At 49.8% G+C, this 13,164-nt stretch overlaps 1 protein-coding gene across 7 annotated transcripts in view; it reads left to right on the top strand.

Moving 5' to 3' along the window:
- The window catches only part of DENND1A (DENN domain containing 1A), a 496,671-nt gene that overhangs the window by 444,320 nt on the left and 39,187 nt on the right, over positions 1 to 13,164 (top strand). For all 7 annotated transcript variants that reach the window (XM_032865818.1, XM_032865820.1, XM_032865816.1 and 4 more), the window contains one exon: positions 2,444 to 2,575. In XM_032865818.1, coding sequence (XP_032721709.1) covers positions 2,444 to 2,575 — 132 coding nt within the window. The remainder of the gene's footprint in view (positions 1 to 2,443; positions 2,576 to 13,164) is intronic.

Here is a 13,164-nt window from a genome sequence, read left to right as displayed (position 1 = left end):
TAAACTAAGACACCTTTCCCAAAACCCCCACATACATTTTTTAAAAGAGCTATCATCTTATAGTTTTTATTACCATCAGTATTTTCCCACCATGTACCCTTACTGCTCCATTTCTTTATATTTTTTTCAGCTAGTCACTCAATATTTTTCCTGAACTAAAATGGATTCTTTTCCTCTCTTTTTCGTTTTTTCTTTTTCTTTTCTTTTCTTTTTTTTTTTTTTTTAAACTGTTTAGCTTTACTCAACCTTTGTGTCTGTCTTCTCAGTAACCCCACCTGGATCCAGAATGCCCCTTTTGCCCTTTGTTACTTTCTGGCACAGATGGAGCCCCTCCCCTTCTTTGTTCCACTTGACCCGAGCACCTTAGGGCAGCCCCTTTTCTAAAAGAGCCATTTCTAATTGGCTGTCGGCAGCCTCTCATCACGCAGCTTCAGCCAGGCTAAGACTTGGGGGACACTTACCAAAGGCCCTCCCTGCGAAACCAAGAGGCCATCACCTCCCTGTGTTGTTACCAAGCAGGGCTAGAGGCGGCAGCTGAGTGAGTGGGGTTGAATGTAGCAAGGTTCCTACAGTTTATTATAATAAAGTTTATACCTTATTAGTTGGTCTTCTTTCTGTTATTACCAAGTGTTGTACTTAGTACATTATTGAGTCCTAATATTCTAGACAGACTTATATCACTCCGTTTCCTTTAGTCCTCACAGCTACCCTATCGCTATTTTACAGACGAGGAGACAGAGATTCACACATGTTCCTTGTGTTTCTTCCTTAATGCATTATTACCCAGGGCCTTCCACTTTCCTCCGTTTGCCACCATTCTCTTTATTTGCCTAAGTTAAAAGCAACCCATTGTCAAGTCTTTTGTGTGCAAAATTTAATGAGTACTACTAGAGTCCCATGTCTTGTTGACCAAAATATGTCTTTGTTTTTGCAATGAAAAGAATTGGAATTTTTATTTATTATCTCATTCTGACTGGGAATATTTTTACTGGGTTTAAAAAAATAATTATTTAAATGGTTTTTATTTGTATGTTTATTCTCTGCCTTGCTCCAACGAAGAGCTAGTCAACTTCTACAACTTGGGGGAAACGTGTGATCCGTACAGCATAAGTGGGCACCGTCCCCATCCCAAAGAACCAAAAAAAGCATCACCTGCCTTTTGCACATTGGGGTTTTTCTTTTCTTTATACATCGACTTCATTCAACAGCAGCCCAAAATTAAATGTAAATTTCTGAATTTCAGTATATTACTTTAGTTCCCTAAATGTTCTCCAAGTCATAAAATCCAAACTCAGACTTAGGTCTCCTCATTCTCTGCCAGAGGGACTAACTAAGGCTAGAAAAGGCAGGGAACACAAACACCTCATTTTTCACAGACAGTAACGTCATCAGTAAACAAGCGTGGAGGAAATGTCCATACTCACAAATAACAAAGTGCGCAAATTAAAACAACAATGAGGTCTAATTTTGCACCTCTTAAATTAGCAATACATTTTTTTTTAAAGATTTAATTTATTTATTTGACAGACAGAGATCACAAGTAGGCAGAGAAACAGGCAGAGAGAGAGAAGGGGAAGCAGGCTCCCCGCCGAGCAGAGAGCCCGATGTGGGGCTCGATCCCAGGACCCTGGGATCATGACCTGAGCCGAAGGCAGAGGCTTTAACCCACTGAGCCACCCAGGTGCCCCTAGCAATACATTTTTAAAATGACAAGGCTAACAAGTACCATGAAACTGGTAACTCATCCATTGCCAGTGGTTGGTGTAAATTGGAAAGCAATTTGGTAGAATGAATAAAAAGGCTTAAAGTGTTTATATCTTTTGACCTAGTAATTTCATTCCTAGGGATTTCTAGAAAAGAAATAATCCAAAAGAAAGAAAAACTGTGACGTTTATCACTATGGTGTTTAGGAAGGAAGGGAGGGAGGGAAGGAATAACCTAAATGCCCAATAATAGCAGAATAATTTATTAAATCATTATATATCCACTCAATGAGATATTATGCTTCTATTAAAATTATCATTAAAATGACTGTAGCACCGTGGAGATGCTTATAATATAGTAGGAAAAAATAGAATGTAAAATTATGCATGAGCTGTGATTGCAAGTAATTTTTAAATGTCTGCATGTGGACAAAGTGCATATGTAAAAATGGAAATAGCTGTGTAAGGTAGTAGGACAGAAAGATTTCCCCCCCCGCTATTATGAATTATTATGTTGTCTTTGTAACTGCGTGTGTATGATTGCGGTTTCCCCTGTCCTTAAAAGTCAAAGAGCCAAAGTTACCCTTCTGCTTCCTCCATCTCCAGCAGGAGGAGAGGCTGTGAACATCCCAGAAGGAGTGTTCTGTGGCAGGCCCCTGAGTTGTGGGGTCAGAGGGGGACACCTGCTCGAGGCAGGTGCCTTGACCCCTACACCAACCCCGACCGGCTTCTCCCTGCAGGACATCACCGAGAATGGCTGTGCCCCCACTGCGGAAGAGCAGTTGCCGAAGACCGTGCCGTCCCCCTTGGTGGAGGCCAAGGACGCAAAGCTCCGAGAAGACCGGAGGCCAATCACTGTCCACTTCGGACAGGTATGTACCCTGGCCCTTAGACTGGTCTTGTTTTCGTTTTGTTTTGTTTTAGCAGAAGCTGGAGCGTTGCGGGAGACAGGCTTTTCGTTTCCACTCTCTTTGGCAAAACCACTCCATGGAGCTTTGCACATCTTTGAATGTTTATTTGGTACAAACATGGTTCGAAGGGGAATTTTTCAAAAATTTTGAGGAGACAGCATGGCTCTGGTCATAAACGAGCTCAGCTCTTGAATGAAGTCATTAAATGCGGCTGCCGCCTCCCCCACTCCAAGGCCCTCCGTGGAGACGCCTCTGTTAGCTAAGCATCTCATTAGAACACTTTAGCATCCCAGACCCTTCTTTGCACCTTCAAATAAAAGGCAACAAACGAAGTCTTAAAAAAAAAAATCAATTAGGAGTTCTTTATTAATGTACTTCCTGAAAATCAATACTGGGAGTCGTGCTTCTCAGAGCAAACCCCCCACGCTACTCTTCGAGAGATCCAATTCCTTCACCAACTATTTCTGATGACCCGAGCATTGGAAAAATTGTCTATTTGTTTGATTTTTCTTCCCCTTTAAGTAAAACGTTGCATTCTGTATGGAAACTGAATTTTTAAATCTATTTCCAAGCCGTGGTTGTGTTTTTAGCTGAAAAAGATTGTACACTGCCTCCGATTTCTCTCGAACTGACTCTCTTCATGAGCAGAAGTCATACTTATTTGGTTTGTGGAAAATGGCTGTCAGCAGGATGGGACTGTGACAAGCATTTGCAGGGTTCCTTATTTTTAAATCACTTGATTCTTGAGCCATTTATTAGATGGAGCATGATTAAAATCATCTTTATGATTTTATCTTAAATACTGTTGCATTTTCATCACATAAAGGATCTAAAAACATACATTTTAAGTGCCCTGTTTTTAACAGACATTTATCAAGTGCCTACTGTGTATCAGCATTGAGCTGTTTAGAAATGAAGAGAATTAATGAAATGGTTGCTCTGGTTTATTACGTTAAGGGGTGAGTTTGTTGACACATAAGAATCTTCTCTGTAATCAGTGTTTTCAGACAATGCATTCATACATCTTAAACTTGGGGAGGTTCATCCCTCTTTTGGATTTTACACTTAAAAAGGACGTTCTAAAAGAGCATTCTTGGGGCAGTGCTCCCTTGGTCCATGCTTCTCTTTCGGATGGTGTTGTGTTTCCACCCCTGAAGAGCTCCCTTCTGTGGGGCTCAGGCCATGTTGGAGAAATCTGCACCCCGGTTTCCTGGCGGAGTTTGCTGCAAGCACAGCCCCAGTTGTAACCAGCATGGCATTCCAGAGCCAGCTTCCTGCTTTCCTTTGTCCTCATTCCTGCACACACTAACCTTCCCATGAAAAGAGCCCCTCGCTGGAGTTTGAAGCCCATTACAGAGAAAGAGGGGGCGGGGGAGAGGGATTTCATGGTGTTAAACATTCCATTTTCGAAACACAAAAAAGGAGGCCCTATTTGAAATGGAGAAAAACCTTCTTTCCATTTCAGCAAGAAGTAGAGATGCTTTAATGTCATTCCCAGCTAAATGCAGAATAAGAGTGTGTGTGTGTGTGTGTGTGTGTGTGTGTGTGTTTGTGCGTGCACGGGTGGGGGATAAACAATTAAAAAAGCCACCCCAAACTCTGTTGAAATAAGAGCTGTCTGTGCCTTCACAGGTCTGTAAACTGGAGAGGATGAAAGTGGCTTTTTCTCCCCGTTTGTCACTTCCCTCACGTGGCTGCCAGCATTATGCAAGTATACAGGAAGGCAGGAATTTTTTTTTAATGCATGCATGCGGATTAAGGTCAAGCCCCAAGTATCAGCCATGCAGCGGGCTCTCCCTTACAGCTGCAGCCAGCAGAGCCTACCCACAGCCGCGAGATGCCTTAATTGAGACGTGCTGTCAAAGTGACAAACACATTTGCATACAGTCTACACTCTATTTATTTTCTCTGGAAAGGTCTACAGTCTGCTGTTGGTTGAACATTCTTAATCAGTTTGCTGTAAGTGAACTGCCAGCCAGCTCACTTGTGCCGGCCGCTTCTTCATTAGGTGACAGATTAGCTGCAGGGGGGATGGGCCAGGGAAACCGCAGACCCCTTTCTTTTAACTCTTTCTGGCTGGCTTCGCCCCCGTGCTCGGTTGTCCTTTGGCGCTTTTCCGTGGCTCCCGCCCGGTTTGATGAGCCCGTGACCGGAACCAGCAGTGTTTCTAGAGCACCTACTACTGGCAGGGATGAGTTTTAGGGACTTCTAGGCTCCTCAAAGAACAGTCTTTTGAATTCCGTTTCAGAAATTTGTGCCACACCCTCCTACCATCTGTGCTATTCTTTTCCTTGCTGTTTTTCTTTAAATAGACTCAGACCTGACATCCGTACCAGCTTTAGTCGTATGATAAGTAATGACGTTGACAGGATCACAGGCCTGACGTACTAGTCCAGTTTTTTTTTCCCCCTAAGGCCTATCAAAAAAATCTTTTTAAGTGTCAATCCATACATCGCCTGAACCACTCATGGGGGCCCAGCAGTACACATTCTGTTTTGGGGAAGCGTGTCATCTCTGCCCTAGCCCTTCAAGGAAGGGACGACTAGCTGCAATTTAGAGACCCAGAGCTAGAGCCCAGGGACCCAAAGGGACCTGGCCAGGGCCACGGTAGCCAGTACAGCAACCTAGGACAGTCCAGCTACAGAGCCCACGCCAACTCCCTCACCAAGCAGGGATTTCAGCTCTTTGATGTCTGTGAAAGCCAATGCATCCAGCGAGATCATTTGAACTAGCCAGACAGCAACGCTGTCCTCAGAAAGACTTTGCCTTGGGTTAGCGTTTCGGTGGATCTCATTCTTTAAGAGCACTGAGCTCTCCAGCGGGGACAGAGACTGTCGAGGTGGTTATTACATCCTAGGAGTGCTCTGTGTCGCCAGCCAGGGGACCTTTGTGGGGACACAGGGTGGGGTGGCAGGGAGCCAGCGGGGGCCTGTGTGGGACCCCTCAGACGCAGCTGTGTGGGGCGCTGGCCAGAGCTGCCTCTGCCAGGGGAGAGAAGGTGCTCTCCTGTCTCTCTGCCTCATGGCAGCTTCCTCCTCTGAGGCTATGACCACCCCTCCGTTTAATGATGCGTCTGTCCATCCATGTATCGGGACCTACAAGGGGCAGAACGAGGGAGACAGACCAGCCAATGCACAGTCCAACCGAGAGCGGTGAGAACGGAAGTGAGGTGAGCCTGGGACACCTGGGGCCCCACAGAAGCCATCCCTTCACCCCCAGGGCCACTCTCCGCAGCCCCAAGTTGGGCCCTATCATTAAAAAACGTTTTGTCAACCAGCTGAACTCACGAATAGTTCATTTGTTCTCTAGAACAGGCACACGTGTCACCACGCGGCGCTCGCGATCACCGTTGATGGTTCCAGACGAGCAAAACGGATTTTCAGTGCGCCCCTGCACGGCTTCTGTAAAGCGTTCAGAAATCTCAAATAACTTGAGAATGCCTGTTCCCACCTTGAAAAGTATTTAGGTTTGGAGAGGCTTTAAATAACTCTTTTTGTTTCCCCTCCCAAGTTCGGAATAGTTGAGAAATAAGGCCCAGGAGATAGTCAAATGAGAGGAAAATGCCAGCTTTTTTTACTGATAAGGCTGAAAGGAGAATACTGTTTTAGACCTGAGGCCAGATGGGCTTGCTAAAACTTCACTTCAGAGTTACAGAGATGGAGCTACCCGCACAGGAGAAGGGGACGGCTGCAGGCAGCAAGCACCCAGCAGGGCCCCGGACTGGCCGCTCGGCGGGAGGGAGCCTCGAGGGCCCGTGGAGCCCAGAACATGCTCAGGGAGGCCCTCCTCTTCTCCTGGCGGGAGCGAGTAAGGGGGTGCAGAGAGAAGCTAAGGACGCCCCCCTTGCCCTGTGTTTTTCTCTCCTGGGCAGGTGAGTGGACATGCCCTCCTCTCTGTAGGTGTGGAGGGTGAAGCCACAGTGTCCTGCACTCACCCCTCAGCCAGAACCTCTTGCCTCGACCCCTTCTTCAGGGAGATGAGCAGAGGTAACACCTCCGGGAGAGGCAGACGCTCCCTGCATCTAATAAGGTGGACAGACCACTAGGTGCTTTCACATCTCTGCTTGTTTAACTGAGTCTTGACCAGCTGGTGAGGAAGAAAGCACAATACGCATTGTGCTAACGAGGAGACAGGCGTGGAAGACGTGTGCTTGAACTGGTAGCTAACTGACGCTGCGTCACCAGCAGCAGCTCTGCCTCTCGGGGCCACCCCCCACCCCTGGCCAGGGCCACCTGACTGACCGTGGGAGCCCAGTGACTGGCCTCTGGTCCTGCCTATGTGCTGGCAGGGCTGTGTCCCTGGCCGGTGGCCAGGCCTCCTCAGGAAGTGGGAGGACAGGACTCTCCCAGAAGCATCAGGGTAAACCCACAGGGCCCCCTTCCTGTGTTCCCTCCAAATGATTGATCCTGCAGACGAGGTAACTGCCTGCCTTCCAATCTGGTAGCTTCCAAAATGTACATTCTTCCAGTGGAGCCAAGGTTTCTAAATCTCTTTAACATAAAGCTTGAAAAGCCAGTTAAACCGAAGCCCAAACTAAGCACTGTCATGTCTCCCAGACATCTGGGACAGAGGGATTTGGCTATACCCCCCAGGAACAGCTCTTGGAATATGGTTGCCTGCTCGTTTGTGCACGTGGAGAGCTCTGGCTTGACAAGCATGAGCTGGGTCACTTAGTGCCAGTCTCACACTTGGCTGGAAAAGCTGCCCAGCCAGTAAATGCCTTCTCAGCACCCTTGGCTCCGAGTGCCTTGAGAAACCCCTTCTGCCCCATTGAGCTTGGAAGTCACACATGATTCCCTTCAGTTTAGCCACTGACATCTCCAACAGATGTTCCCGTGTTCCCCAGATACCTCAAACCATAAGCCTCGAATCTGAAATACACCACCCCCCACCAAACTCTCTCCTCACCCGCCATCTCTACCTCAGTGGACGGCACCGCTGTCTCTCCAGAAGCCTAGGTGCACTCACTCTCACCTCATGGCCTCTCCCTTCCACCTCCTGGACACTGCTTGGTCCTCTCCTCTCCATGGCTTCCCTCACAGCTGTGGTTCAAGCTGTGTTATCACTCAGCGGGATGGTTCCACAGTCTCCTGACTGGCATCTGACCTCCAAACTTCCCCCCACTACACACCCCACCTGGCTTTGTGGGGTCCACTTAAGAGATCCACGAGTGGCCTTGTCACCTCCCTGCTCCTCCCCACCCCCAAACATTCCCTCTTCATCCTTGGCTTGGCACCAAGGCCCTTCATGGTCCACCTGTTTGGCCTCAGAGAAGGTCCCTTTTGTAAATCCGCAGGCTCCCCTGGGGAGAGCTGGCTGCTCCTGTCTTTATGCTACCCTTAGAGCTTGGCACGTGCCGTGCATCTCCCACAGCCTGTCATTATTTCTTTAAGGCTTGTCCTCCCCTGTGAGAATATGAGCCTCTGGAAAGTCTACCACAGGCCCTGGCACTGAACTGGCAGGCAGTAAACGTCTTAAGGTTTTATTATTGATGTGGATTTTTAAATTGATTAATAATTGATTGATTATTGTTTAAGTACACGCTCTGTGTCCAGCCAGTTACTCGGTTTTATTTCAGTTGCTATGCTTATAAATCTGTTCATGTGAAGAAGAAAAATGAATATTCCATTAGTGGCCAAAAACCACTTCCAAATCACTTTCCATAAATAAGGGTTTTAAGTCCAAGTAGAAACAGCTTTGTATTATAGGAATTTAGATCCACTTAGTTCATGTTTTTATGAACTCCCAAGGTCTAGTCCTGTATGCCTCAGGAAAGGGAGGGCGGGGAGAGAAGCCAAGTACTGGAACACCCGCCCACATCCCCAGGATGGGTTGACCTAGGCGGCAGGGGAGCGAGGGAGAGAGCAGGCAAGGGAAGGAAAAGCCTGGCATCCCCTGAATTATATCGTGTAAAGCAAAGAGTTTGTCTATAAAAGAGACTAAGCTGCATGACCAAATGCAAACTATTAATTTAACTTGGATTATGGTGGGGTTTTTTTAAGCTTTAAAGACATTCATAGGGAAGTTGGCAGATTTGAAGATGGACTGGGATGTTAGTCTATGTATGGTGGAATTGTTAATATTCTGGTTTGTAGGGGGTTATCTTTATTCCTAGGAAATGCACACGGAATCATTTAGGGGCAACATACCAGGACGTCTGAAACTTGCTCTCAAGTGGTGTGGTCAGAATATTGTGCAGGGGCGCACACACCCATTCATGGAAACAGAAAAAGAAAATACAGCCCTGTCCCCCACAAAAATGTAACTACTGTAAAAGCAGATGCTGAGTGGTCGCTGGGGGGCAATGTGGGAGAGAGGGCAAAGCCCGGGTTTTAGCATTGGGCAGCTGTGGAATTCAGGTTCAGCTCTGTGACTAGCTGTTACGAACTAACCTCAGTGAAATCAGTTTCCCCATCTGGGGAGTGGGGATGATAGTATCCTTGTCGTGAGTTGTTGTAATGGTTCCGTGAGTCTGTTCAACCAAGTGCTGCCCATCGGCCCTCGGCAAATAGGTGTATTTCTCCGGGGGGAGGGGGAGAAGGGCTAGCTGTCAGTCACCCAGTGACCCAGCTCCCCGCAGCTCTTGGTGGGAAAACCCACACCTCATCGGAGCCGGGCTTATGCCCCAGAGCAGAGGACCAGGGGCTGACAGCGTGGCCAGGAGATGGCGCCAGAAGGAGCAGGTGCCCGAGCTCCCGGCTGGCTAGGATATTGGGCGCGGGAGGCCGTGGGGCACGTTGGGGTACCAGATGTGAGGAGCATCATGGGCTGCGGTCCCAAGTCATTTTCTTGGTCTAACTCACCAGCCGTGCTCTCGCAGCCCACAAAGCAGAGCCCTTGCCCGCTGCTCTTTCAGACCCTGTTACTTCCAAACCCTATTTCCCCTTTTCTCTCACCCCTTTCTGCTCTCTCAGCCATTTCTGCGCGTGAGAAGGCAGGTGCTACTGTGGTGGGTCCCCCAGTCCAGCTCCTCTGGCTCCAGTCCAGCTGTTGCCAGCTGCAGCGTGACCACAGGCTGTTCTGCCTTCAGTCCTGGTGGGGTCGCCCTCCCAAGTTGTTTCGACTCATTCGCTGCCATTCCAAAAGCAGCAAGGTCCCTAATTGCTGGTGGGTTTGTCAGGTGTGCCTGGGAAGGGTGACTGACGGGCCTGTCTATCCATGTGGACTCACTTTTTCAGAGCCCAGGCTAGCCCAGAGACAGCTTTCCACTGGGAGGTTAACAAGGCCAGGGTTTGCACCTCTGAGCGCACACGTTTGATTTGGGAGGGAAGAATTTGCCCATCAAAGGGAAAACTCAGATTCTGGAAATTCAGAATAAGTGGAAAATTCCAGAGAATTCCACTTAAGCCGGACGTGCCTGGGAGCTTGAGAAGGCCAGAGAGTTCATCACTGGGGGTGGATTTCCTGACGCACCACAGGCGGCCTGGGAGGTGTCAGCAGCCAGGAGAAAATGCAGGTTCACGAGCAACGTGCTGCGTCAGCTGCAGCAGCTGGGCCCCATTCAGCACAGGTGAGGATGGCTGCAGGACTGGGGGCCAGGCTCCCTCCCTGAGCCCCCACCCCCTAGGACGTTTGAGCACTTTAGCGGTAGTCTGAGCACCTGTTACATGCTAGGCAGGGGCTGGTCTAAGGACAGTCATGGGAGAAGCATGAGCGTGACTTGCTCACCGTGTGCCCGGCACTAGGCCAAGACCCAGAGAAACGTATTCCAGCTCCGGCTGTCGTGCTAGGCGGTCCCCACAGGTTAGCCCATTTTCAGCCACCGAGGGGAGCCTCAGGTAGCATCTCCCCTTGCAGAGGGGAATACGGGCCAGACACAGAGAGAATAGAGACTTGGTACAGCTTAGAAGCAACAGTCAGGATTCAAAGCCATGTTGCTTGTGACTAGAGCTCGGGCTTGTACCCCAGCTCTGTGCTGAGAACGTGGCACCTTTGTTCTGGTGGCCCCGGTACCCGCTTCTGACTCATTCCTGTTGAGCTTCTCTCGCCCCGTGTCTTAGTATGTCGTGGGCCTCCCCGAGAGCTGCCTCACCCCAGTTCCGCCCAGGCGTCAGCCCAGTGGACCCCTACGTCCCTCTGTTTCCAGGGTCGCATATTGCTGTCCTCAAGGGGTCAGTGAGGCACAGGGGCCTCAGAAAACATCAGCAAGCACTGAGATAGGCAGGCCCTTCGGTCCCCCAGAGTGGGACTGTCCCCAGGATTCCCTCCCTGATCACAAACTCACCTGGTCAGAGAACTTACCCAAATCTTAGGGCCCCGCCAGAGTCACCCCCTTCTAAGCCCCCCTGTCCACACCCCTTTTGGGCTGGAGGTACCTGCTGTCCTCCACATCAAGGCCAGTGCTTATCACCTTGCAAGACCCTGCTAAGTGCCCCTCCACCCTGGACAGAGTCCCATCCTTTTGTCCCCAGCACACAATTTATATAATTCATCTCACTGCTCGTTATGGGCATCTGCCCCAGGCCAGACCCCACGCTGGGGTCGTGAATCCACTCCTACCCTATCCACTGCCAGGAATATCCTTCCTCTTCTCTTCCTCCTGACAAAAGCCCATCAACCTGTCAGGGCCACTTCGAGAGCTCCTTCCCGCAGAACCCCTCCCTGACTCCTCCAAGCAGAGCTGTTCCCTCCCTGCTCGGGATCAGCGCCCTCCCCTTGCCTGACACACTGTCCCGGTACAGGGACGGTGTCAGCCTCCATTCTGTGACCTTGGCCGCCTCACAGGGCCTGGCACAGATGACTTGCCCAGGGGGAGCTTAGGGAATGACCAAGTAGCGAATGAGCGCAGACTTGAAAGGCAGCAAGTCACAGAAGAGGTGGGAAAAGTGGGAGCACTCCTTGCGCCCTTGAGCAGCCAGTCAGCTCAGCAGAGCGGGGGGGACCCAGACACAGGGGTGGCTGGCGTTCCGCGGTGCCTGCGTTCCCTATTAAACCCCCATGTGCAGTGCCATGCTTGGGTGACAGGCCGCCTGTATCCCCCGCGTCTCTGCCCGCCCAGCAGCGTGACAGCAGGGCATCTTTGCCAAGGGACTGACCAGAGCCTAAAAACAGCATTTCTTTTAAGGCCTGCGCCAGAGAGGCTCGGAATCCAGCTCCCTGCCAGGGAGATATTGAGCCCAGCAGGACAAGAGCAGGAAATCTGATTCAGTGAGACCAGAGGAGGCATTTTCTCAGATTAGAATTCTCTGTGCCAAAGGTGGGGAGTTTATCACAGTAGGGAAGGGGAAATAAAACATAAAATATTGAAAATAAATTACATCCCACAAGCAAGATCCTCTGGGAGAATCAACTCGGTGTCAAGGGGCCATGCAGGGAGTCCCCCCACCATGGCTATGGGAGTGCTGTGCCAGGAGCCACCTGTCCTGTTGTCCCCCAGCAGTCCCTAAGCACCTGTGTGAACTAGGTAAATTATTAACCTAGCTGTGCCCAGAGGGAAGGGATGACAGGGACTAATGGAGTGGTGGCCCTGGAAGGAGGGGTCAGATGGGTTGGGTTGTTTTTCATAATAACGTGGACCCATGGTGTGGGACTCGGGCCTCTGACAGGCATTACCTCACTTAATCTTCTCAGCAGTCCTGTAAGGTTCATGCTTATTATTATCTCCAGAAAGCCAGTGCTCAGAGAGGTTAAGCAGCTTGCCCAGGGTCACACTGTAAGTGGCAGAGCAAGAATTCCAAACCAGGTCTGTCTGACGCTGGAGACCGGGCTCTCCCTTCCGTCTGCCCCTCTCATCGGACCCTTATCATTCACACGTGCTTCCTGAGGCGTCTGGTTGTAGCTGCCAGTAGTCTGGGACCTGCTTAGGCTCCAACAGTGTGGCCTAGGTTGGCCGTGGAGGTCACGGTCACTCTGTTTTGCCTCTTCCTCTCTCCTGGCCAAAGCTCCCAGCCACTGCCTGGATTTGGGACTTCGCTCTCTCCCCAGAATAAACCTACAGAGTTCCAGATTCCTTAACACTGTGGGGGCAGGGAGGGGCGTGCAAAGCCGCGGTGATGCTGCCCTCCTGATGCCCGCTGGCGTGGGGCAGGGTGCCCAGTAGGTGCTTGCCTTGTTTCACAGGACCTTACCCAGACTGGTGTGGAAGGGTCTAGACTGCCCCGCTTTTCAGGATGGTCAGGGGCCTCACTCTAATCCGCTGGCTGGGAGAATGGATTCAGAGGCAAAACCCTGGCTTCTCCTACCTGGCCTCCAGCTCCTCTGACCCTGAGGCAGCTTGGCAGCAAAGGCGCTTGCCAGCCTCCTGCACATGCGATCTGAGATCGCACTGGCCGTGACCCTCATTTAGGTTATTGTTTGGCCCATGTTCGTTTTATTGTCAGTCTGCTCCGTTCCCTGTCTTCTGGAATATTGTATCGCATTTGTTTGTTTATACTGCAGAGAATTTTAAAATGTAATAAAAGTACGAAAACAGAATATATAAAAGGGACTTCTCCCGGGGGATTGTTGATTATATCCCACTTGAAATGCAAAGTGTGGTATGGGATTAACATTGCCTGGAAGCAGTTGAAACTGAATTTCTGAGAATTTGCTGCCCATCAGCCATATGGTTC

The sequence above is a fragment of the Lontra canadensis genome, unplaced genomic scaffold (genome assembly GCF_010015895.1).
Source record: "Lontra canadensis isolate GAN:19392208 unplaced genomic scaffold, GSC_riverotter_1.0 scaffold30, whole genome shotgun sequence".
Classification (NCBI taxonomy): domain Eukaryota; kingdom Metazoa; phylum Chordata; class Mammalia; order Carnivora; family Mustelidae; genus Lontra; species Lontra canadensis.
The sequence above is the reverse complement of the archived record's forward strand: the minus strand, read 5'-3'. Positions and strand labels throughout refer to the sequence as shown.